This window comes from Terrapene carolina, unplaced genomic scaffold, assembly GCF_002925995.2.
Source record: "Terrapene carolina triunguis isolate 2854851 unplaced genomic scaffold, T_m_triunguis-2.0 Scaffold89, whole genome shotgun sequence".
Lineage (NCBI taxonomy): Eukaryota > Metazoa > Chordata > Testudines > Emydidae > Terrapene > Terrapene triunguis.
The window spans coordinates 30,251,623-30,277,297 of record NW_020664440.1 but is presented as its reverse complement, the minus strand read 5'-3'; the positions used below and the strand labels follow the sequence as shown (position 1 = coordinate 30,277,297).

At 46.5% G+C, this 25,675-nt stretch overlaps 1 protein-coding gene across 2 annotated transcripts in view; it reads left to right on the top strand.

The window, feature by feature from the left end:
• POLA2 (DNA polymerase alpha 2, accessory subunit) overlaps nucleotides 1-25,675 on the top strand; it is a 45,618-nt gene that overhangs the window by 14,916 nt on the left and 5,027 nt on the right. For both annotated transcript variants that reach the window (XM_024193563.2, XM_024193562.2), the window contains exons 12-15: nucleotides 8,603-8,641; nucleotides 9,194-9,267; nucleotides 19,247-19,352; nucleotides 21,830-21,936. In XM_024193563.2, coding sequence (XP_024049331.1) covers nucleotides 8,603-8,641; nucleotides 9,194-9,267; nucleotides 19,247-19,352; nucleotides 21,830-21,936 — 326 coding nt within the window. The remainder of the gene's footprint in view (nucleotides 1-8,602; nucleotides 8,642-9,193; nucleotides 9,268-19,246; nucleotides 19,353-21,829; nucleotides 21,937-25,675) is intronic.

Below are 25,675 nucleotides of genomic sequence, written 5' to 3'. Positions count from 1 at the left end.
TTTGGGGAGCTCCTCTCAGTGTGAGGGGCAGCATGGGAGAAAGCACAAAGATGCTTAACTCTAGGCATGTGAGTAATGCCATTGAAGTCAAGGGGACTGTTCATATGCTTTAAGTTAAGCATGTGCATAACTTTTTGCAGGATTGGGGCTTTAGAATGTAAGCATTGTAGAGCAGTGTCTGTGTCTTTCTGTATGTTTGTACAGTTCTTAGCACAATGAGGTCCTGATTCCAGTTGTGGCCTTGGTCCATAATAATAGGATTCTAAAGCACAAATCCTCTAAGAATCATTGCAGCTGTTGGACTGCATAGCAGCACAACATAACTGTTTAGGACTAGAAAAGAAGAAGATTCCTATATATAATTAGAATTGCAGGTGGGGAATTGAAGGAGGCAGAATGGAATTATTCAGAGCTGGAGTTTGGCCAGGACACTGGGGTTAATGCTCTTACGAAAAGTGCTATGGGATATTTAATGAACACGGGCTTTCAGGACCTTGGTTTTATTTCCCTTTTTTATGCAGTTGCTTTGTAACTAAATGGTATAACATGTAGCTGAAAACTGTTTCCATTCAAAAATACTAGGCTTAAAAAATGACGTGAAAATTCAGCTGTGATCAATTAGGCTACAATCCAAAAGCAAGATGACCATTCTTAGTCAAAGCTTATTGCTGCAAGTCCTCTTACAAGGCCCATAATATATGAATGCTTTTTTATCTCCATGTGAAGTTTTGAATTCCCTGATGCAAATGCCTACCTTGCTGTAATGTGCACATCTTCTTGGTTGACAGGAATAGCCCTAGAGTTAGTGCAACCTAGAGTTAGTACATGCCTTTCTCTGTGCCCAATCCATAAAGGATGTGAATCTGTCTCTAGCTGAACTGTAACATGCTCACATCCTCTCTGGATCAGGCATGAAGGCAGAGACACTGATTAATGGATTACATACTTCCTTGGGAGAGAGGAAGCTCGTTCCAAAGTGTGTGAGGCCTACAATAGTTCAGATTCTAGGACCTCTCAAGCTGATCTGTCCAGAGGAAGTCTGTGATCTACTGTAAATTGGGCACACAGGGTATGGGACACAATCACCCAGGCCAGGGGATTACATTAGGATTTCTAGTGACTTGAGCATAGGACTGGAAGCCAGGGGCTCTGTTTCTGCCACTATCTTGTTCTGTGGCCTTGGGAAAGTCTGAGTGTCTCAGGCTTCCCCATCTGAGAGAGAAATAACTCAGTAACTTACAGGAGTGAGTGTAAGTGCACAGTAGCATTAACAGGAAGCTCTGGTATTATAGTATAGCCTAGAGCCCCAACTGAGTTCGGGGCCTTGTTGTTCAAGGTGTTGCACAGATACAGTGAGACAGTCCCTGCTCCAAATAGGCAAGACAAATAAAGAGTGGGAGGTGAAACAGGCAGAGAGAGGGGAAGTGACTTGCCCACATTCACACAGTAGCAGAGCTGGGAATAGAACTTGGGTCTCCTGACTGCTAGGCCAGTGCTCTATCCATTAGCCCATGTTGCCTCTTCTTTGATTGTTTAGAATTCAATTTAAAGACAATACTAGCTGTAAACTGAAGAGCTTTTAGATTATGTACCACATAAGGGATAGGGTTTATCAGCTAGCCCACTAGAGGTCCTAGTGTGACTTCAAAACCAAGCCGTGTCTGCCCAGAAGAGACTAGTTGCAGTAACATTTTTATGTTAGATAATCTCATTTTATATATTTTTTTAAAAATGCACAATGAATTTAAACCAAAAATGAAGCCCAGTTTCTGTATGTAACTATGTAAAGTTACCCATAGCCTCACAATCCCTGTGAGAGTGTCCAACAAATACATGCAGTTATTAAATTTCCTTGGGAGTCAGTGATTTACCCTTCTATTCAGAAAAGGTGAAAGGCACCTTGTAAAAAACAGTTACCTTCTTGTAACTGTTGAACAACACATCTCGAAGAACATGTCCGTTCCAATCAGGCGTATGCGCGCGCACATGCACAGTAGCTGGAAGATTTTTTTCCCCTAGCAGCAACCGTAGGGTCAGCCTGGGCGCCCCTGGAGTCGCGCCTTCATGGCACCCAATATAGAGCACTGCCGACCCTACACCTCCTCAGTTCCTTCTTGCCAGCTACTCCGACAGAGGGGTAGGAGGGTGGGTATTGGAATGGACATGAACAACACATCTCGACGAACAACAGTTACAAGGTGAGTAACCATTTTTAATTCTTGGGGTGCTTGTTCATGTGAATTCCAATCAGGTGACTCCCAAGGCCAAGTTCAGGTGGCGGGGTCGGAGTCATCCACTGATTGGAGCACCATTCTCCCAAAGGCTGCATCGTCTCGGGCCTGCTGCGTAATCGCACAATGCATGGTGAAAGTGTGGATGGAGGACCATGTCGCTGCTCTGCAGATTTCCTGAGTAGGGAGCTGCGCCAGGAACCCTGTTGATGAAGCCTGCACCCTGGTGGAGTGCACAGTGATCAGGGGTGCGGGAACCCCTGCCAGATTGTAGCACTCGCGGATGCAGGATGTGATCCACGATGAAATGTGTTGTGATGACACGGGTAGGCCTTTCATTCTGTCTGCCACTGCCACGAATAACTTGGACTGATTTTTCTGAACGGCTTCGTTCTCTCGATGTAAAAGGTTAGCACCCTGCGGACATCTAGTGAGTGGAGTCTGCTCCCTGTTGCTAGAATGCAGCTTAGGGTAGAACACCGGGAGAAAGATGTCCTGGTTAATGTGAAACTGTGACACAATTTTTGTGAGGAAAGCAGGGTGAGGCCTGAGCTGCACCTTGTCATTCTAGAAAACGGTATAAGGGGACTCTGAGGTTAGGGCCTTGAGTTCAGACACCTTCCTGGCCGAAGTTATTGCCACCAGGAACGCCACCTTGTAAGAGAGGTAGAGCAGGGAGCAGGTCACCAAGGGCTCTAAAGGTGGTCCCATGAGTCTAGAAAGGACCAGGTTGAGGTCCCAGACTGGGTCAGGCTGACTGTTGGGGTATAGCCAGTCGAGCCCTTTTAAGAACTGGCTGACCATTGGGTTAGCAAACACAGAGCGGCCCTCCTCACCTGGGTGAAAAGCCGAGATGGTGGCTAAGTGCACCCTTATTGATGATAACGAAACCTCTGCTGCTTCAGATGGGGGAGGTAGTCCAGAATAAGCTGCATTGATGCTAGTGTCGGGGACGAATGGTGCTGCGCTGACCAGATTGAAAATCTCTTCCACTTGGCAAGGTATGTGGCTCCCATAGAGAGTTTTCTGCTGCCAAGAAGGACCAGTCTAATATGGCCTGAACAGGAAAGCTCAATCTGGTTCAACCATGGAGCTTCCACGCCATGAGGTGAAGCAACTCGAGGTTTGGATGTTGAAGACAACCGTGATCTTGTGTCAGAAGGTCCGGGAAGAGTGGCAGGGGCTTCCACGGACATGTCTAGGAGAGATGTGTACCAGTGCTGACTGGGCCAGGCTGGTGCTATCAATATGACCTGAGCTTGTTCCATCCGGATCTTGAGGAATACCTTGTGAATGAGCAGTATGGGCGGAAAGATGTATAGGAGACAACTTCCCCAATGGAGGAGGAAAACGTCCACCTGGAGCCCGGGCTGTGATTTTTTTTTTTTTTTTTTTTTTTGGAAGGAGCAGAACTGCTGGCACTTCCTGTTGTATCGCATGGCGAATAAGTCTATCTGGGGAAAGCCCCACCTCTGGAAGATTGAAATTGCGACATCCAGACAAAGGGACCACTCATGGCCGTGAAACGACCTGCTGAGGTGATCCGTCAGCTCGTTCTGTACCCCAGGGAGGTACGATGCTTGCAGGTGTAATGAATGTTCTACACAGAAGTCCCACAGCATGAGGACTTCCTGGCACAGGGGAGAGGAGCATTCACCCCCCCTGTTTGTTGATATAGAACATTGCCATGGTGGTGTCCGTCATGACTGATACACGTTGTCCCGTTAAGTATGCCCGGAAGGTCTGGCATGCCAGGCGCACTGCTCTCAATTCTCTGACGTTGAAGTGAAGAGCCAGATCTGCCTGAGATCAGAGACCTCGAGTCCTGCGGTCTCCTAGATGTACTCCCCAGCCCAAGTCTTATGCATCCATCACTAGCGACAGAGATGGCTGCTGACTGGCGAAGGGGATCCCTGAGCATACCTCCTGAGGGTCGAGCCCCCTAGGAGGGAGTTGAGGACCAGGCGAGGCAGGGTCACGATTCTCTCCAAGCTGTCCCTGGCCGGGCGGTACACTGACACAAGCCACGACTGAAGAGGTCAAAGCCTTAGTCTGGCATGCTGCACCACATAGGTACAGGCAGCCATGTGTCTGAGAAGCTTCAGGCTTCTTTCATACCACCACAGCAAGAAACTATCTGAGGCCTCAAATCATATTGATCAGGGCCTGAAACCTCGCTTGTGGCAGGCATGCCCTGGCCTGGGTCGAGTCCAATATTTCCCCTATAAATTCTATCCTCTGGACCGGGGACAGAGTCGATTTCGCTTAATTTAGAAGGAGACTCAGGTTGTCAAAGGTGGTTCTGATTAATCTGATCTGAGCTTCTACTTGGGTCTTGGAGCGACCCTTGATCAGCCAGTTGTCGAGATAAGGAAACACCTGTACCTGATACCTGCACAGAAACGCAGCGACGACTGCCATGCACTTGGTGAAAACATGAGGTGCTGCTGACAGGCCGAACGGGAGGACTGTAAATTGGTAGTGGGTGTTGTTCACCACGAACCTGAGGTACTTCCTGTGGGGCTGGGTGATCGCGATATGAAAGTACACATCCTTCAAGTCGAAGGCGACATACCAGTCTGCTGGATCCAATGAAGGAATGATGGAGGCCAGAGAGACCATGTGGAACTTGAGTTTCTTCATGAACTTGTTGAGTTGTCGCAGGTCCAGGATGGCCTGAGGCTGCCTTTGGCTTTCGATATTAGGAAATACCAGGAATAAAAGCCCTCACCCCTGTGCTCCTGAGGAACCTTCTCCACTGTCCCTAAAGATAGGAGCAACTGCATCTCCTGGATAAGGAGCTGCTCGTGAGAAGGGTCCCTGAAGAGGGACGGGGAGGGGGGTTAGAAGGGTGGGAGGGCACAGAATTGGATGGAGTATCCCCTCTCTACCGTGCGGAGCACCCATCGGTCCGAGGTGATACAGGACTATGCACGGGAGAAAGGGGATAGTCGGGACGAGAAGGTAAGGCAGGGTGGATCCATTGTCAGGTGTGGTACACCGCCCTCGACGGCTTGGGTTGTCCTGAGCCCTGGCGAGAGGGTTGGCGTGGCCTTCTCCTGCCATTCCGATTCCTCCTTCTGGACCTATCTTGGCAGTTCTACTGAAGTGTCCTCTAGGGCAGGGGTGGGTAAACTATGGCCCGTAAGCTCGTGCTGGGGAGCAGGGTCTGGGGCTTGCCCTGCTCCGGCGCTCCAGCCGGGACGCTGGGTCAGGGGCCGCACCATGTGGCTCCCGGAAACTGCAGCATGGCCCCGCTCCCAACTCCTACGTGCTCCAATGGTCCCCCTCCAGCGCTCCAATGGGAGCTGCAGGGGCAGTGCCTGCGGATGGGGCAGCGTGCAGAGCCGCCTGGCTGCGCCTCCACGTAGGAACCGGAGAAGGGACATGCCACTGCTTCCGGGAGCCGCTCGAGGTAAGCGCCGCTCGGAGCCTGCACCCCTGAGCCTCTCTCCACGCCCCAACCCTGTGCCCCAGCCCTGATCCCCCTCCTTCCCTCTGAACCCCTTGGTCCCAGCCCAGATCACCCTCCTACACCCCAATCTTCTCATCCCCAGCCCCACCCCAGAGCCAGCACCCCCAACCAGAGCCCTCACCCCAACCCCAATTTTGTGAGCATTCATGGCCCGCCATACAATTTCTATTTTCTGATGTGGCCCTCAGGCCAAAAAGTTTGCCCACCCCTGCGCTAGGGCCTCATCTGATGAGGAGGAGACCACCAGGAGAGGTGGTTGCTCCTTACCATTCCCACCTGAGGGATCTCTTGACCTTGTGGGAACTGTGGTAGGTTGGCCTGGTCCTGGTGCTGTGAAAGGCGCAGGTGTCAATGCCGACGTCAGGCCCCTTCCTGGTGCCGGCACCTGGTGCAACATGTGTACCGGGGTTCCTGTAGCGTCAGTGCCAAGGGTGTGCCATAGCTGAAGCCTCTGGTGCTGAAGGTAATGGTGTTCATGACTGAGACACTGGCTTCGGTGTCAATCATGACGGAACGAACATTGCGGACGCCACTGATGCTGCACCCAAGTGGGACCCCTGGCTCCGATCCTGGGCTTGATGGAAAGCCCACGGAGTCCAAAAGGACCACTGCAGTGGATTTTGCCATTGAGGGGCCCACTGCTTTGGGTGGGACTGCCTATGGTGCTATGAGGAGGATCTTCTGCTCCTGCTGTAGTCGGAGCGGTATGAATCTGACTCCGAGTAGGAGGACCAGGGTGGCACTGCTTCTCTTGAGGTAGAGTGTCGAGAAGCAGGGGACCGACTGCGCTCCCTGGATAGCGGTGCTGGAGTAGAAGGGTGCTGAGGTGATGGGGATCAGTGTGCCGTCATTGCTGGCTTTTCCTTAGACTGCACGGGGTGCCAGGATGGAACCTGCAGTGCCAGGACGCTCTCCTGTCTCAGCGGCGAAAACGGCGCCGTGAGCCTCAATAGGTCCAGCGCCGCCTCGAAAGCCTCTGGGGTGTACAAGAGCGGTAGATGCTCCATGGGTGTGGTGAGCAAAATGGGCCCAGTCTCGACTGTCTCACCTAGGCAGGAGTCAACGTGGCCCCACTCTGAGTCTCCGAGCCGTGGCCCGACTGAGGTGCCACTGGTGGCTGGTCCCTGGGTCTTGCTGAGGGAGATTGACCTCTATTTCTTCTGCACCGGCGATTGGGACTGGTGCCGAAGGCTGGAATGTCCCCGAGAGGCTCCATGACTGTGCTGAGCTTCCTTGCCAGCATCTTTCTTCAACGCCAGATCCTTCAAAGACAGTGCCTGAGCACTTTGTGCCGAAGAAAACGTGCTGGGAGCAGGATCAGCGGCGCCTGGGTCCGACTGAGGTCGGAGAGCTGCCTCCATAAGGAGAATTTTGACACACTGCTCCCTCTCCTTAACGGTTCTCGGTCGGAATTCCCAACAGATCTTGCAGTGGTCTTTCTGGTGACCCTTGCCCAGGCACTGTAAGCAGGAAGTATGGGGGTCACTTTTTGGCATGCACTTCGCCCAAATCTGGCAAGTCTTAAGCCCAGGGATCACGGCATGTCCTGGTAACAAATGTGGGGGGAACCCCCTGTAATTGAAACTTATAAAGAACTACTAAACTATAATAACTACTGGAAACTAACTATGTACAGTGTATAAAGCACTGCTAATCCACTTGCCGGAGCAAGAGAAGAGCAAGGGGAAGTTCCAGCTACTGTCACTGGTGGTAAGAAGGAACTGGGGGGGGTGTAGGGTCGGCAGGGCTCTATATTGGGCGCCATGAAGGCGCGACTCTAGGGGGCTCCCAGGCCACAGTTGCTGCTAGGGTGGGGATTCTCAAACTGGGGGTCGGGACCCCTCAGGGGGTTGCGAGGTTCTTACATGGGGGGTCACAAGCTGCCAGCCTCCGCCCCAAACCCCGCTTCGCCTCCAGCATTTATGTTGTTAAATATATTAAAAAGTGTTTTTTTAATTTATAGGGGGGGGGGCGTCACACTCAGAGGCTTGCTGTGTGAAAGGGGTCACCAGTACAAAAGTTTGAGAATAACTGTGCTAGGGGAAAAATCTTCTAGCCACTGTGCACGTGTGCACGCACACACCTGATTGGAATTGACATGAACAAGCACTCGAAGAAGAACAAGGCGATCCCCATAATTGTCCTCCAAGAGGCTCCTCTTTCTAAAGCATCTGGTGATGGCCAATAGACTGAGCTAAATGGACCATTCGTATCCAATGTTGCAAAACCTATGTTCAGTGATCACAAAGCACTTTCCCAGTATATGATCAATCACACAGCTTCCCTTGCTCTGATAGCACTTCTCAGAGTGCTTGACAAAGGAGGCAAGTAACATAATCCCCATTTTATAGATGGAGAAACTGAGGCACAGAGAGAGGAAAGTGACTTGCCTAACATCACTCAGAGGCCAGTAGCAGAGCTGGGACTAGAACCCAGGTCTCCAGGGTTCCAGCCCAGTGCTCTGCCCACTAATCCACATTACAGCCCTTAAGTTAAACGTTAGCCCTTGGGTGGGGAAACTGAGGCACAGAAGTGCAAAGTGACGTAGTTGTTCTATGCCCACTTCTGCCCAGTAGACCTGACTCCCAGTCCCCTGCTATCATCCACTAAGTTATGTTCCCTCCTTAACTCAGGAATCCTGGCTCTCCTTCCTCTGCTGTCCATTTGACCACACACCTTCCCTGAGCCAGGAGATGGAACCCAAGAGTCTTGGTTCCCAGTCTCTGTTCTAGTCTCTAGAAAACTTTCTTTCCAGCTGCGTCTTGTATATTACCTATGTTTAATGCAGCCTGGGTCACAGTTCAGGGCCGGAGCACCAGTCAGTGAGCAGGCAGGATGCAAGGGATAGATTTTTCTCTTTGAATTCCTTTCTTGACTTCTTGTTTTCTTGTTCCAGTTTGGTCCTTTTCTCGATGCTAAACACGAGCAAGTTGAGGTAAGTTGCCCCCCAAGGGAGTTGAGAATCCACAAGCATTTCCTCTCTGTGGTCTAGTAAATACCATGAGCTAACATCTTGGGGCTGCTATGGAGTAGGTCCTTGGAAGGCTCTCCTACCCCTCGCTGAATGTCTCTTCAGAGTGACAGCACATCAAAGGCAATGCCGGTGCAACAACCATGGAGGGATATTCCTTGACTTTGCCCAAGAATTTAGATGAGTCTTGTCAGAAGTATTTACTGCCCATTAGAATCCTTGAATTGCCAGGCAACCCAAATATCCATGGCTTCTTTACGTGGATGAATCCTGGCCTCCCTAGGAGGCTATTGCCATGTTACCAAATGAAACCAGGTTTTATTAACTTTATGGGCAGCCTTTTAAAGAATGACTTTCAAACTTTGGTTGGCATTGCCCCATTGTTCCTTGAAGGTGTGGGGAGGCTACCAGAGTCTTTCCCAGTCTGTTTGGCTGAACTCTGCTCTTGGCATGGTCTATGTGACTTTCCTCAAAGAAAACTTGTAACAAATCAAGTTGTTCTTTCTTTGTCTGTAGAACGGTCAGCTCATTGGATCATTTGAGGATATCTTTAAACATTGTCTGAAGATGATAATTGAAGGGACAAGAAGGTATGTATTAAATAGCCTTTGTGCTCTTTTGTCAGCTTCCAAGGATTTGAAAGTATTGGGAAATGTGACTGAATTAAGATTTTCCATCCCTTGTGTGTGCTGTATCTCAGGGAGGTGGTTCATCCATGTTCACAGAGCGAGTGTATGACAATACTGGGACTAGAACACATGAATCCCGATTCCCAGTCCCTCCCTTAGGTTACTAGAAAATGGTTCCTTTCACAATAGAGAGCCTAAGCCAATCTGATTCTCTAGTCTGCCTTTGAGAGGAAGGATGGCCTTGTAGTTAGGGCATTAGACTGGGATTGTGGAGATAAGGGGCTCAATTTTGTTGTCTGCCAGAGACTTGCTGTGTGATCTCGAGCAAGTCACTGTGGCCTGTTCTACACTAAAAAGTTAGGTCAACTTAGCTACGTCACTTAGGAGTGTGAAAAATGCACAGCCTTGAGCAGCATAGTTAAGCCAACCTAACCTCCAGTGTTAACAACACTAAGTCGATAGAACAATTCTTCTGTCAACCTAGCTGCTGCCTCTCAGGGAGGTGGATTATCTAAGATGATGGGACAACCCTTCCTGTCAGTGTAGGTAGTGTCAGCGCTGCAGTGGTGCACCTGTTAGATTGATTTCCCACCCCCCCGGGTAGACCAGGCCTCAGTAACTAAGTGCTTTTGAAAATTTCACCATTAGTTAAGATAAACTCTTTAGGGCAGAGACTCTCTCCCTGTGGGTATAACTTCACTGCAGAATTAGCTGAGGTTTTTATCTGGGTGTTGCCCCAATGCCCTCCTATCCACACATGCAAACTCCTCACCTGAGTTGAGTGGTGCTTTCAGCTCAGGCTAGCTGGCTTGACTGGTGTGGGGTGAGTTAGAGCCCAGGTTCCACTCTGGGGTGGTAACCCATCCACTGCACATTAAGGATGTAGTGCCGATAGTCTTCCAATGCCTTCCCACAATTTCCCCCCCATGTGCCCAGAAGAACATGCAAGTTCTCCCACAAGTCACTGGGAAAGAATCCATTGAGCAGCTCACCTGACTGCAGCACAAAGAATAAGATAGTCCCCCAGAAATCCAGTGAGCCACATGGGAGAATGCAACACTGGTGAGAAGAGAGTAACTCAAGTATGACTTGCAGTGTGGCTGCTCAGACCTAGGTACCAATCACCGGGGCAAACTCTGCCGTGAAGACCTACTTTGTGACTGTGCAACATCCAACACAAGGGGGGGAGGGGGCTTCATCTTGGGGCCTCTAGTTTCTACTGTGATACAAATAACTTTAACAATAGTCCCTTTACTGCTAGTGCGTGACTGTTCCCATCTGTGTGCGCGCTCGCGCTCTCTCTCTCTCTCTCTCTCTCTCTCTCTCTCTCTCTCATAAGTCTGAGTAGCCTATCACTTGGGACATTTAAAACTAGACTGCAAAACTGATAAATGGACAAACAATCCTGCATGCCAGGGAGGTGAATTAGTCTTCCGTATTTCTTAACTGGTGGGTCGCAACTGCTGGGGCAGGGTCACGAGGCATTGAAAATTGTATTACAATCCAAAGACAAGAAGAAACGTTTCAGAATAACTTCAGGGCAGCCAAAACCTTTAAAGCTTGTGAGGTTAAATGTAGTAGTAGTTTATCATTTTAAACTATTTTTACTTTTGCGAACCAGAAGAGGTTGAGAATAAAATGATATGATAGTTTTATTTATGTGCTTACAATTAGTCTTCCCAAGGGAAGTGGAAGACTGTTTGTAACACTCCCCTGATAGGATAAACTTTAGGAAAGGTATGATATTTGTCCGTCCCCCCCCCCCCCCCCACCCACAGTTCTTTCCCCTTCTTTAAAGCTGCCAACGCTCCGATAGCTGCAGGACCACAAGCACAAAGGATTAAGACCCAGAAATAGTGCTGGTGGAAGTGTAACATATGGGTGGAGTTCCTGACTCTCTTCCAAACAGACGGAGCTGTGAACACAGCATATCAGCTATGTGCCTAAAGGACGGGCAGGTACTAATGAGAAAGGGGAGACTTTATTTCAGGAAGAGTAGAAAGCCAAAAATAGGGTTTTTGTGTAGCCAGCAGCAAACATCCTTGATTACTCTGGGAGAGCATAGAAGCTAAACATGGCAGAGGTGCTGGAGAGGGACTATCTTGATTGACTTGCTGGCTCATGTACGTTTTGGGATTAAGGCCTTGTCTTGGTTTTAGCCACCTGTGTCTATAACCTAGTGTACAAATCCCTAGTGTTACACAAGCAAAGCGCTTGTCTATACTTACAGCTCTGTAGCAACTCCGCCACTGTAGAGTTTAGTGAAGACTAGGGCTGTTAAGCAATTAAACAAATCGTGATTAATTGCACAATTAAAAAAATAAATTGCGATTAATCACACATAATAATAATAGAATACCACTTATTTAAATATTTTTGGGTATTGTGACAAAGTTCTGTCCTTGACTCCGTGGGTCCAGCGTTTCCTGACTGATTTTTTGCTAGCCTCAGAGGCTCACTGTGACCCTCCACATAGCCCTTCTCTCTCTAGAGGCGAGGGTCACAGTCTACTGAGCCATTTTCGTCATAAACCAGCAAGGGAGGTGAGGAGAAACAACCCTCCCTCACACAGTCTCTGTTGTCTCCCAGTATCAGTGATTAATCAGGGAGGGGAGGGGGGAGCCCAGGCCCGCCCTCTACTCCAGACTCCAGCCCAGGGACCCTAAACTTAGCAGCTATGAAAGCTGACTTTTTGGAAATAGGGCATGTACAATTCCCTGGGCTACTTCCCCACAGCAGCCCCCACTCAATATCTTCTTCACAATTACCTCAGGGCCACCTTCCTTGCACCTGATATGGATTCGTACTACTTCATTCCTCCAACAGCACAGCTCCTGACACCCACACCGCACTGACTAACTGGGAGGCTTTTAACTAGTTCCAGCCAATCCTCTCCTGCCTTCTAGAAGGATCTTAATTGGCCCCAGGTGTCTTGATTAACCTGGAGCAACTGCCATTTGGTTACCATGGTACCAGGGATTTGTTTAGCCTGGGGCTAACATACCTGTTCCTCACTACTTTACTGTAGCCATCTGGCCTTGCCCCATCACAGTATTTTCTACATTTTCAAATATATTGATTTCAGTTACAACACAGAATACAAAGTGTACCGTGCTCACTTTATATTTATTTTTGATTACAAATAGTTGCACTGTAAAAAACCAAAGAAATAGTATTTCAGTTCACCTAATACAAGTACTGTAGTGCAATCTCTTTATTGTGAAAGTTGAACTTACAAATGTAGAATTATGTACAAAAAAAAACTGCATTAAAAAAAAAAACAATGTAAAACTTTAGAGTCTACAAGTGCACCCAGTCCTACAATCGCTCAGACAAACAAGTTTGATTACATTTGCAGGAGATAATGCCGCCCTCTTTTTGTTTACAATGTCACCTGAAAGTGAGAACAGGCGTTCGCATGGCACTTTTGTAGCCGGTGTTGCAACTTATTTTGTAGCCAGCGTTGCAAGGTGCCAGATGTGCTAAAGATTCATATATCCCTTCATGCTTCAACCACCATTCCAGGGAACATGCGTCCATGCTAATAACAGGTTCTACTTGATAACCATCCAAAGCAGAGTGGACCGACGCATGTTCATTTTAATCATCTGAGTCAGATACCACCAGCAGAAGGTTGATTTTCTTTTTTGGTGGTTTGGGTTCTGTAGTTTCTGCATTGGAGTGTTGCTCTTTTAAGACTTCTGAAAGCATGCTCCACATCTCGTCCCTCTCAGATTTTGGAAGGCACTTCAGATTCTTAAACCTTGAGTTGAGTGCTGTAGCTATTTTTAGAAATCTCACATAGATACCATCTTTGCGTTTCATCAAATCAGCTGTGAAAGTGTTCTTAAAATGAACACGTGCTGGGTTATCATCCAAGACTGCTATAACTTGAAATATATAACAGAATGCGGGTAAAACAGAACAGGAGACATACAATTCTCCCCCAAGGAGTTCAGTCACAAATTTAATTGACGCACTGTTTTTGTAACGAGCATCATCAGCATGGAAACATGTCCTTCAGAATGGTGGTTGAAGCATGAAGGGGCATACGAATGTTTAGCATATCTGGCACGTAAATACCTTGCAACACCGGCTACAAAAGTGCCATGCAAATGCCTGTTCTCACTTTCAGGTTCATTATAAATAAGAAGCAGGCAGCAGTATCTCCCATAAATGTAAACAAACTTGTTTGTCTTAGCGATTGGCTAAACAAGAAGTATGACTGAGTGGACTTTGTTTTGTTTTTAGTGCAGTTATGTAACAACAACAAAAAATCTACATTTGTAAGTTACACTTTCACAGTAGAGATTGCACTACTGTACTTGTATGAGGTGAATTGAAAAATACTATTTTTTATCATTTTTACAGTGCAAATATTTGTAATAAAAATAATATAAAGTGAGCACTGTACACTTTTGTATTCGGTGATGTAATAGAAGTCAATATATTTGAAAAATGTAGAAAAACATCCAAAAATGTTTAATACATTTCAATTGATATTCTGTTTAACAGTGTGATTAATCACAATTAATTTTTTTAATCGCAGTTAATTTTTTTGCGTTAATCACGTGAGTTAACTGCCATTAATCGACAGCCCTAGTGAAGATGCTATCTACTGGGACGGAGGAGCTTCTCCTATCAGCATAGGTACTCCACCTCCCTGAGAGGTAGTAGCTATGTCAACAGAAGAAGCCCTCCCATCAACATTGCACTGTCTATAGGTTGGTAGTAGTGTCGTTATAACTACATATCTTTGTAGTGTAGACTAGGGAAAAGCTGTGATTGGCACAGATACAATATTTAGACTGAGGTTCATAGCATAGACAGGCCCCATCGCATGTAGAGGCACCCCCAGGGTAGACTATTAGGCTTTTTTTTTTTTGGTCATAGTCTCCTTCATGGTAGACTTATAAAGAAATACACACACTGCAACTTCAGATCGAAGTGCATGCTTCCAGCCTATTTTGTAGAGGGAATTTTGGAGGCATTTGCCTTCCCTGAACAATAGGGGAGAAGTTGTCCCCTACAACTTTAATTTACTCCCAGTTAACATCTGATAAATGCAAAAGGAGGCTGGTTTATCAGTGAGTCAGCATGGCAAGCCCCTCCCTTTGATCATCCCATGACAAAAACCACTTCCTGCCAGCAGCCTGATTTTTTTTTTTTTTTTTAATCAGCATTTGTATCTCATTGGTGCATCTTCAGCAGTGAAATGCTCATCAATTCATTAAGCAGCTGTACTCCAGACTGACACCAATAAAGCTATACCTTCTGCTTGGAGGAGATGAGCTTGGCCTGTTGATCTCTCTTCAAATTTGAATAGAGGGGAAGCAGGAAGCATAATGTAAAGTAAACTGCTTTCTTAAATTCAGACCAGCAGCTAAATTACTGGGTTAGTTTGACACACATCTGGCTGTTCCCATCTTGTCTGGAAACATAACTAATCTTCAAATATCAAAGGGGTAGCCGTGTTAGTCTGGATCTGTAAAAGCAGCAAAGAGTCCTGTGGCACCTTATAGACTAACAGACATATAGGAGCATGAGCTTTCGTGGGTGAATACATGCATCCGAAGAAGTGGGTATTCACCCACGAAAGCTCATGCTCCTATACGTCTGTTAGTCTCTATAAGGTGCCACAGGACTCTTTGCTGCTATAACTAATCTTAACACCAAACAAATTGAAGAACCAGCTAGCTGGTCTTCTAAGTGCCTTTGTACACAAGAGGGAATAGGGATACAGCTGTCCTCTGTCCTGATTCTAATACTGTTCCCCCATTTCATAGGGTGGGCTGCCCTTTTTCTGAAACTGTGTTTCAGTCAGCCTATGTAATCAGGTCCCTTGACTCAGTGTGCTGTAACTTGACCTGCAGTTCCAGTCTGTCCCCAGGAGAGGGTGGTGAACTGGGAGTAAGGAAACCTGGGTCCTATTTCCAGCTCTGCCACTGACCTGCTGTGTGACCATGGGCAAGTCACTTCACCTCTCTGCTTCTGTTTCCCCACCCACTCTCTGGGCTTGTCTTAACACACAAGTTGTACTGCTTAACTGTATCAGTATAGTCAAAGTGGTACAACTCCCCTAGTGTGGATACAATTACACCAGTATAAATGTGCTTGTCTATTTATATCTTACTCCTGTACAGGAAGGGGAATAAGCTATACCAGTATAACTATACTCACATTGAGGGGAGGTGGGGGTTAGTAGCTGCTTTTTTTTTTTTTTTTTTTTTTTTTTTTTTAAACACACCCCTAATGAAAACAGGTATAGCTGTATGAATTCTGGGTGTAGAGAAGGCCTCTGTCTGTCTTGTCCATTTAGACTGTAAGATCTTTGGAGCAGGGACGATCTTGCTGTGTGTCTGCCCAATGCCTAGCACAGTGGAGCCCTGATCATAGTTGGGGCCTTTAGATGTTGCTGTAATAAATTGTAGTGCTTCCGTCTCTTGACCTCTTTTTCCCTCCTACTTCCCAACCCAGAGACTTTCACATAAGCAGAGTTGTACTGTAAGAGGCTGTAAACTGGAATCCCAAAGCTTAGTCTAAGCTAGAAAAGGTTTGCTGATAGCTGGACTGGTAAACCCTACTAGAGTATACACAGCTTATGCGGGCCAAAGAGTGCTTTTATTGGTATAGCTTATACCAGTTCCCTGAAAAAAATAAGCTATATTGGCAAAAATACTTTCTTTTTTCCAGTATGAAAAGTTATTAAAAATTACACCCCTAACTGACATTATTGTAACTGCAATAGTTTGTGTAGACTCACTTAAGGCTTTCTATAGCAGTGTAGCTGTATGGTTAAAGATAACTTGTTGTTTGGTCAGTTTACCTCTAGTGATGGTACTGCCTTTCTTGTTCCTTCCCCCACCCCAGCCCCTGCATTAAACCCAGATGACTTGGGATGGGGGCCTCATAGTATCTGCTGCTGGCTTTCATCCTCTCTGATCTCCCTATCTTGTTCTTGGTGAGGGTGGGGGAAAGAGGAATGGAGAAAACAAAGAACAAACAAGACATTCTTTCCTTGGGGTGGGCGCTGCGCACCACCAGCTTCTTTCATCTGCTGCCAGAGTCTGTCATACACTGGTATCGGGTCAATACCTCCCCTTTTTAAAAAGCACAATACAAATTGTATTTGAATGTGGATTTTGAGAGCGGAATATTTAAGCAGCTACTGACCTGATTCTGTCTGTCAGCATTTACAACAAAAGCTGCTTGGTATACTGGGGGTTAATTAAAAAAAAAATTGCTCAGCTCTTTGCACCTGTGCATATCTTCCAACTGAGCATAGAAATGTCATACAAGAGCGTACCAGTGGCTAATCTAGTCCATTGGCCTCTGATAGCAGCTGTTGCAGGTTGCTTCAGAGGAAGGTGTAATTCCACTCCCAGAATGCATCTACGTGTACTATGGAACAGGGGAAGTTTTTCATCCTCTGCTGGTGAGCAGGTAATGCAAACTCTTCATGTTTCAGTGTTCTTGTTCTGAATGTTTTTTTTAGATTAACACGGAGAGTGGAATTTGTATAGGGGGTACTACAATAGCAATAGATGATTCAGGGCATGGCCCAACCTCTGATGGGGTTAGGAAGAAACTTTCCCTGGGGGCAGATTATCCCACATCTACCTACTGCAGTGTTTTTGCACTTTTCTCTGAAACAGCTGGGCACTATTGGAGATGGGATTCTATTCTATATAGGTTCTTATCTTACTTCCCTATCTCACGGGGGTGTTGTGCAGATAAATACATTCAAGACTGAAGCGCTTTGAGATCTACTAATGAAAAGTGCTAAATAAGAACTATATGGTCTTCCACCCTCATAACTATAGTATCTGAATACATGCATTAAGTGACATGTCTAAATCTATCATATGTGGTTGTCTCTCCCATCCTTTCCCTAAGGGAAGTATTGTGTGCAGGACACTATTTTGTCTGGGTAGGGTTAGTTTCCATTTTTGTTGTTGGTTTTTTTCTTTTTAAAATGTATGCACTGGCCTGGGTGTGTTGGAGAAGGCATCTCAGAGCAGCACACCTTGCACTTGGCACCAAAGATGGAAGTTCTGGATGGTCCTTAATTCTTGGGGCGAATCTGTTCCCAGTCTCAGACTGGCCTCTGAGAAAGCTCTGTCTCCTGTGCAGATGAGCTCTACCCTAGAAGTAAAAGGTTCTGAATACTGGGCTACCTGGATCTCTGACCTGAGCCAGTGTGACAATTCATGTGTTCCTGTGGTTGGGAAGGAAGAGATGGGTAAGCATCTGCCAGTGAGGCCCTGAAATCAATCAGTAGCCTCCTAAGAGTGTTGTGCGTCACTTCAGTACACAGTAAAGATATTATTTTTCCTCTTCTGTAGCAATGGCAATTAAACCAGTGCCACCAACAGAATTGCAGCTGCCTGTGCAATGGCAACCCAAACACCATGATTTTTAAAGTTCAGGCTTATAACGGGCCATTAAGAACATCAGAACGGCCATACTGGGTCAGACCAAAGGTCCATCTAGCCCAGGATCCTGTCTTTTGACAGTGGCCAATGCCACGTGCCCCAGAGGGAATGAACAGAACAGGTAATCATCAAGTGATCCATCCCCTGCTGCCCATTTCCCATTTGCTTCTATTTAGCTTTCTTGTATCCATCACGGAACTCTCTTGTGGCCTCATTATTACATCCATTCAAAGCAATCTGTTGCATCATCTGATGGTTAAAGAACTAACTATAGATCTGGTTCCAAGGTCAGGTTTGTGGCTGCATAGCTGTTTCCAGGAATCATAAGGCAATCTTAACTCTTCACTAGTGAACAGGAGTTTCTCCTTAGTTTACTTATCTTATCTCCTAATGAATGCACTGCAATTGGTGTGATCAGAACTGCTGGGACTTGAAGAGCTCCCTTGTACCTCAGGCTGCAATGCAGCAGGGATAGACATTTAAACTGGTTTGGTGGTTGTTTGTATTATGGGCCCCAGTCAAGACTGAGCTCCCACTGATCAGCTCTACTTAAACATAGGATATGTTTTCACTGTAAAAAATGTAGCTAGCTAGCTCAGCTGGGGATTTGATTAGAGCTCAGGTTCCACTTTCACTTGAACTAGTAACCTACTCACTTTGCAGAGAGGACGCAAGCTAAATCATTGATGTGATTATGGTCCTCCCACCATTCTCCCTGTCTGCCAGAAGGACAGACAAGTTCTCTCACAGTTCACTGGGAAAGAATCCTAGAGCGGCTCATCTTACGGCAGTACAAAGAACCATGGGACATGCCCCCAGAAATCCTATCAACACTCTCACAAGGTAGTACAGGACCAGTGAGGAGGGTATGGCTTGCAGTTTGACTGTTCACATCAGGCTCAGCTGACACCCCCAAGCTACCCAGGTTCCAATCATCTGGGCTAACTGCAGTGAAGACATACGGTAATACAGTCCCTGATCCAAAGAGCTTACAGTCTACACAGACGAAATGGAAAAAGTAAAGACAATTATCCCCATTTTATAGATGGGTAACTGAGTCACCAATTTAAATCAAAGGCTTACAAGCAACTAGTGACTTTTTTTGGGGTGCACAACTGGACTCCTTAAGGGGCCTGGCTTTCAGAAAGTGCTGAACATCCTCTTACTGAAAAAAATCAGGCCCCTTTAAGGTGTTTCAGATTGGGGCAGCCAAAAATCATTAGTCATTTCTGAAAGTCTTGGCCTCGTACTTGGCCCAAGCTCACATAGGGAGCCTGTAACAGACTTAGGTATTGTACTCAGGAAACTTGGGTTCTTGTCCAGATCAACTTTTTGGAAGATCTGATCCATTATTGCAATTTCCTATGTAATGAATTTCAAAGGCTTTCCACAGTAAGAGGTGGAGGACTCTAAACTTGTTGTATTAATGTGCTTGGTTTGTCAAGTATTGGGTTTTTAGGTTCCTGGTCTCTCTCTTAGAATGCTTCTCTTTCCTCTGCCAACAGTGCTGGTTCCCAGCTCGTGTTTGTACCATCGCTGAGAGATGTGCACCATGACTTCATATATCCTCAGCCGCCTTTCAGCTATGAGCTGTCGAAAGATGACAAACAGGTAACTTCCTATAGCTAACCACCTAATTTGTTTACTTTTCCTTTGAGTAGCTCACTTAAGAGAGAGAGAAAGTGACTGACAGGTTGTTTGCTGGACCGGCAGGTCAGGAGCCTGAAAGAAAAGTCTCATATTTCAACCCAAACAGGAAAATGGCTAAGAGCAAAGTGGATTTGATCAGTTGCTACACAGCCTGCTTAATCAAAGGTTAAAACTAGAAATCCTTTGGATTCCTTATAATGTATCCTTGGCACAAGCCAAGATTTCCAAAAGGAACTACGTTTTTTTGGGTGCCCAACCTGAAACATTTCCCCCACTTCTGATACATTGTCCCTCTGCTGAGCAATAGCAGATGTCGGGGGCCTTGGAAGTCTGCTTCCCAGTGGAAGAGAAATCAGTGACTTCTAGTCCAGGTATATTTATTTACACACGTCCACCAGTCCTGACATAAGATCGTTAAACAGCATGCATTGCAATTCCTTCTTTCAGGAAACTCTCAGCCCACCACCAATCCCTGGTTCCCAGGGAGCAACTAACTGACTCTTAAGCAGAGTCCAAGGCAGAGAGCAAACTCTCTTGCAGCTCCCTTTCACCCAAAGCTGATGCTCTCAAAAAAACCAAACCTAAACAAAAACCACTTGTATAACCCAAAACATAATGCTTCTCTCAAAGTGTCAAAACTTGTTCACACTGGGAAGACTATGCAACAGCGCCACCTGGAAGTACAGTGCTCTCTCACTCTGGAAAATCTAGTCACTTCTGGGAAAAATCTTGCTCAGTTTTATTTTTTCTCTTAGTGCTGAGCCTTGGTGGGATACTCACCCTGGCCTGGGTGCTAAAAAGCTGGTCATTTCACTCGTTCCATGGCCTGGTACAATCAATGTGCAGCAAAAATGAAAGATTTAAGCCTGTTGGGGAAAGGTGCACAGAACAATTGAAAGCCCAGAACAGAAATTCATAGATGCTAGAAATGGGAAAAGCTTTATCAGATCATTTGTCCTCTTGTAAATGCAGAGCTGAAACTTTAGTCAGAGACCAAGCTGAAAACAAAATTCAGGCTATGCTGGCTCCTTGCCCTGTATCTAAGACCCTACACCATGTGGCTTTAACACTCAGATACCCCATGAGGAAATGAGTGGGAAATGAAATACAAGGTGAAAAACTATCTCTGTGCCTGTTGCCAGGAAATCCACATTACTTAATTTTGTGTGACTGGGGAGGTGGGGAATTGTGACATCAAGCATACAGCTGTGAAGCTGCAATGAGCTGTATGTTAGTCATGCTGCTTTACTGAGAACGTTCCACTTAAGGCTTGTCTATATGGGAAAATTATTGCACAATAAGATAGGGTGTGAATTTAAACCACAATAGCTATTGTAGGATAGCTCCCTGTATGGGCACTCCTATTCCGGGCTATGAGTGCCCTTTTTTTTTGTGTGTAATCCATTTTTAAAATTGGATTAAGCTACATTGGAAAAAGGCACACTTGTCTTGGAATAGGAGTGCCCATACAGGGAGCTTTTCTACAGGGGCTAGTCTGGTAATTTTTCCTTTGTAAACGAGACCATAAAGAGGTAAGACCCTCTGAGGTGTATCCATAGGCACGGTTATCGCTTGATTAAGTCCTGTGACAATCGCTAAAGATTTAGAAAAGTTTCCCAGTGGAAGAGGTTGTTGCTTTCATAAAATGAAACTACTATTCTTCCCCTTTGAATTCCCCAAACACCTCCATCTATTCAGTCCAAAGAAAGAAGCAGCCTGCTAAGTTAAAAAGCGTCTTGAATAGTGCCTTTCACAACCCATCCTCACTAAACTTCTTTTGTAGGTTTAACATGGTCTTGCCTCATGTGGTGTCAGACCCCGCCACTGCCTCGGTTTTCCTCCTTCCCCAGTCAAACAAACTGTCACAACTGGTGCTTCTGAAGTACTCTTACCCTTCTGGGTTCTGGTTTATTAACATAAAATAACAGTTCAACTCTAAGCCAGAATCTCCCAGCATTCTCCTGTGGGGCTCCAGTGTGCCCCTTCTCTGCTCCTAATCTCCTCTTAAGAAGTTTTCTCCGGCCCGTCACTGCAGGTAGCTCCAGCCAGGTCTTTCCCTCTGGCTGGAATGGAAAGCCTCTTCCTCAGTCCTCTCTGACCCTGGCTCTCCTTTGGTTCTCTTTATTCTTTGAGCAGAGGAGTTCTGCCAGACCCATTCCCCCAGACTCTGGAGAGACCTCTCATGGGTCTTTCCTAGCCCTTGATCTCCCCCTCCCTGATGGAACATTCCCCCAACCAGCTACCATCATGTGATGCCTGGTCACCTGACCTAACCATGGGCCCAAACCCAAAATCATCACCTGGAACTGGATGACAGACGGGTCCCAACTCCCCTGAAAGGGCCAGCTCACCCTGTTCATACACCCATTCATCAAGCTGGAGGATGTTGATAACAGCTGAATCCAAAGTGCACTTTGCCCTTTCTTTTCTCATTTCAGCGAGTACGCTTTGTGTCTGACCCCTGCACTCTGGCAATAAATGGAGTCATTTTTGGCCTGACTTCCACAGACCTGCTCTTCCATATGGGTGCTGAAGAGATTAGCAGGTATGTCACAGCTTGTTCTAAGCTCAAACTTTAGGGTAAACAGTTCCTTGGAAAAGTCCTTCCTAGTTTAAACAGAGACCAGCTGTGGGGCCCAATGCTCGTATAATTTTGATTGAAAACATTTGGTCACCTCTACCAGGCCATAACACAGCGGAAGCTTGCGGAGAAAATGAAGTACACTGGGTTAAAGGGTTGTTAAGTTGAAAGTCATGGGTCATCAGCAGCTGGTGACAGTTGGTGTAACCCTATTGAAATCAATGCAGACTTCCACTGATTTACACTACCTATGGGTCTGGGCCTATATCTGAAAGATGATGATTCACATTTAAGCCAAAAGAGTCTTTTTTAAAAAAACAATTAGTTTGTTTTGTTAACACTTATACATTTTGTTTAATCTCTAGCACTTTACTCAGCAGCCAGTTAAAATAGGGCTGCATTTTATTGTGTAGTCCCTTTATTTGTTACGCTTCTGGGTTCTCCTGCATAGTAATGCAGTAATTGCATGCAAGGGAATCAAGATCTGAGTAACACTCATTGATGTGCTAGTGATGCTGAACAGCTGCTTTGCCTGTCTGTGAAATAAGCCTCTCTGCAAGGTATAATCCTTAATTCCTGTTTGCAAAGCCCTTTGATCTTCAGTGGAAGATTGTGTCTGCTCTGGGTTTGAAATGGTGCAGCTGCACCTGTGCTTAGGGCACTGGGACTTGGGAGACCTGGCTTCTGTTCCTAGCTCTGCCCCTGACCTGCTTTGTGACCTCAGGCAGGTCACTTCCCCTTTCTGTGCTTCTGTTTCTCCTCCCACCCTATAGTTTTCAATTCTAAGCTCTTTGGGGCCTGGACTGATTCTCCACCACAACAAGTCCCTGGCCTCTTGGCTCTACTGTACTACAAAGACTAAGAATATATCTGTGATTAAAATCCCAAGGTAGACAAAGCCTAAACTGATTTGTGTCCTTTTTATTCTGTGTCCGTGATGTTGCATGCAGTCCCATCTGTGTAGTCATGACTGACCAGAGGGATAGCTCAGTGGTTTGAGCATTGACCTGCTAAACCCAGGGTTGTGAGTTTAATCCTTGAGGGGGCCACTTAGGGATCTGGGGCAAAATCAGTACTTGGTCCTGCTAGTGAAGGCAGGGGGCTGGACTCGATGACCTTTCAAGGTCCCTTCCAGTTCTAGGAGATAGGATAGGATATACAGGGCCGCTCTAGGCACCAGCCAAACAAGCTGGTGCTTGGGGCGGCACATTTTTAGGGGCGGCATGGCCGGCGCCAGAATGCCGCCCCTAAAAATGTGCCGCGGCCACTCGGAGTCTCCCCTTCCCTCCCAGGCTTTTAAACCTGGGAGCGAGGGGGAGATCCCGAGCGGCCGCGGCGGGCGAAGCAGCCGTTTCGCGCGCCGCTGCTCCCCCTCCCTCCCAGGCTTGAGAGCCTGGGGGGAGGAGGCAGGGCTGGGGATTTGGGGAAGGGGCAGAGTTGAGGCGGGGCCGGAGGGGGGCGGCCAAAATTGTTTTTGCCTTGGGCGGCAAAAATCCTAGAGCCGGCCCTGAGGATATACCTCTCATGGTATTTTGCTGCAATACAATTGTTCTGGGGGGCAAATGTTATTGGCTGTAGCAAGGCATTTTTGTTTGGACTTGGTGCTTGAACTCCTGTGATACACAATGGAGGGGAAGGAACATTTGAAGGGATTCACATGTTAAATTTGTTGTGTGTGCTTGCTGGCCAGGGCCATTCACACGCTGGGGTCATAGAAGCAAAATGCTTGACTCTGTCCTCTGTGGAGTTCCAGGTCTCTTGCACAATTCAGTGTTTTTTCTTTCTCCCCTGTTAATCTCCCACAATATTGCTTATAGGGGTGTGTGGGTGTTGAAAAGAGACAGCCAGAAGGAATGTGTGTATAGGGGCCAATGTTTACTTCCCCATGCAGGTAACAAGGAAGCTGGGAGTTGGTGCCTTCTAGGATGACATTAGGCATTCCATGTTGCTGCACTTTTAAATAGGACAATGGCTCTAGCAACTGTAGGGTATGCCTACACTGCAGCTGGGACTCCCAACCCAGGTAGAAAGACTCACGCTAGTGGAGCTAGAGCTAGTGCACTAAAAATAGCAATGTGGATGTTTTGACTTGGGCTGTTGAGCCCACCCGGCCCCCTAGCTTCAGAGCCTGAACCACTATGTCCATATATCTGTTTTTAGCGCTCTAGCTTGAGCTCTGCTACTGGTAGCTCGAGCCTCGCTAGCGCAAATCTGCCTACCCAGGGTGGCTCACTCCTAGCTGCAGTGTAGACCTTCCTCAGAGGCCTTATCTATGCGCTGCCTGGTACCAGTTTAGTTAAGCTAGTGCAAACCATTGTTTGAATACTTATTTTAAAACCAGCTTATTTTGATATAGTAATTCCTAGCTCTTATATGGTGCTTTGCATTAGCAGACCTCAAAAGCACATTACAAAGTATTATTATCCCCCATTTTACAGATGGAAAAACTGAGGCAGAGAGAAGTGATTTACCCAGGGTCACCCAGCAGGCTCGTGACCAAGTTAGGAATAAAGCTGAGGTATTCTAAGCCCTAGTCCAGCGCTCTGTCCATTAGGCCACAGTGTCTCCCTAAACTAAAGTGCTTTGTCTCCACTGTGTTTTTACAGCAGGATAGCTAACACATATATTTATCCAATGGTAAAAACATACCTCTTTTTGTCAGTGAAGACATAGCTAAAACAAATTAAGCCTGACTTAAACTTAAGAGAAGTGTGTCCAAACAGTCTTTTGTATCAGTTTGACTAAATGGGTTTAAAATAATTCCTTAAGTTAAACTGGTATGACTGAGCACATAGACAAGCTCTGAGGTACTCAATGCATCCTCTGTGTGTGCACCACACGCATGTACCTCACTGACCATCTTAAATAACTCCACGCCCACGTTGGTGTTTACAAATACTTCTTAGTATTTATCCTTATCTCCCCTACCCCTATAGCCATTGTCTAGTCAAGACCTGCATATTTTCTTCATGTGAATCATCCCTCATAAATCATTCCCTCCAGCCCTTTCAGCCCTTTGGTTGCTTCTCTCCAAATTCCTGCCAGTTAACTGTTGTCTCGTTGGCTTGGAAGCCCAATACAGGACTCTGGGTTTGTGTAGTAACCAGTCCATAAGGTGATGCCCCTGCAAATGCAGCCCCAAAGCACCTTGATCAAATCTAACCTTGAATAGATCACCCATCTCCATTGTCTTGTCTCCCCTGGTTACAAAGTTGCTGAGTATCTTTGTTTTGAGGAGAGGATTTTTGAAAAACTCTGTAGCAAGAGAACCTCTTGGCATAAAGAAGACTTGATCAGAGCTAGTGGGGCACTGGACAGGAGGAGGTCAAAAGACCCGTGTTTTAATCGTGGCTTTACCAATGACCTTGAGCAAATCCCTTTCCCTCTCTGTGCCTCCATTTTCAGCTCCCACTCTGTCTATTTAGACTGTAAACTCTTTGGGGCAGAGGCTGTCTTTTATGCTTACAGGGTACAATGCCTCGTACACTGGAACTCCAATCTCTATTGGGGCTTCTAGGAACTACCATAATACAAATCTTAGCAGAACCTTAGAAATTTGGGGCTAAAATAAGCTACTGCAAAACTCCTGCATTGTCCTCAGGGTTATTTTAATTAAGCATGCACTCCTTGTTTCCTTGCAGACTCGGTTTCATTGGCGTCCTGCCTGCCAAATAAAACTTGGATGGCATTTTCTCTCAAGGCG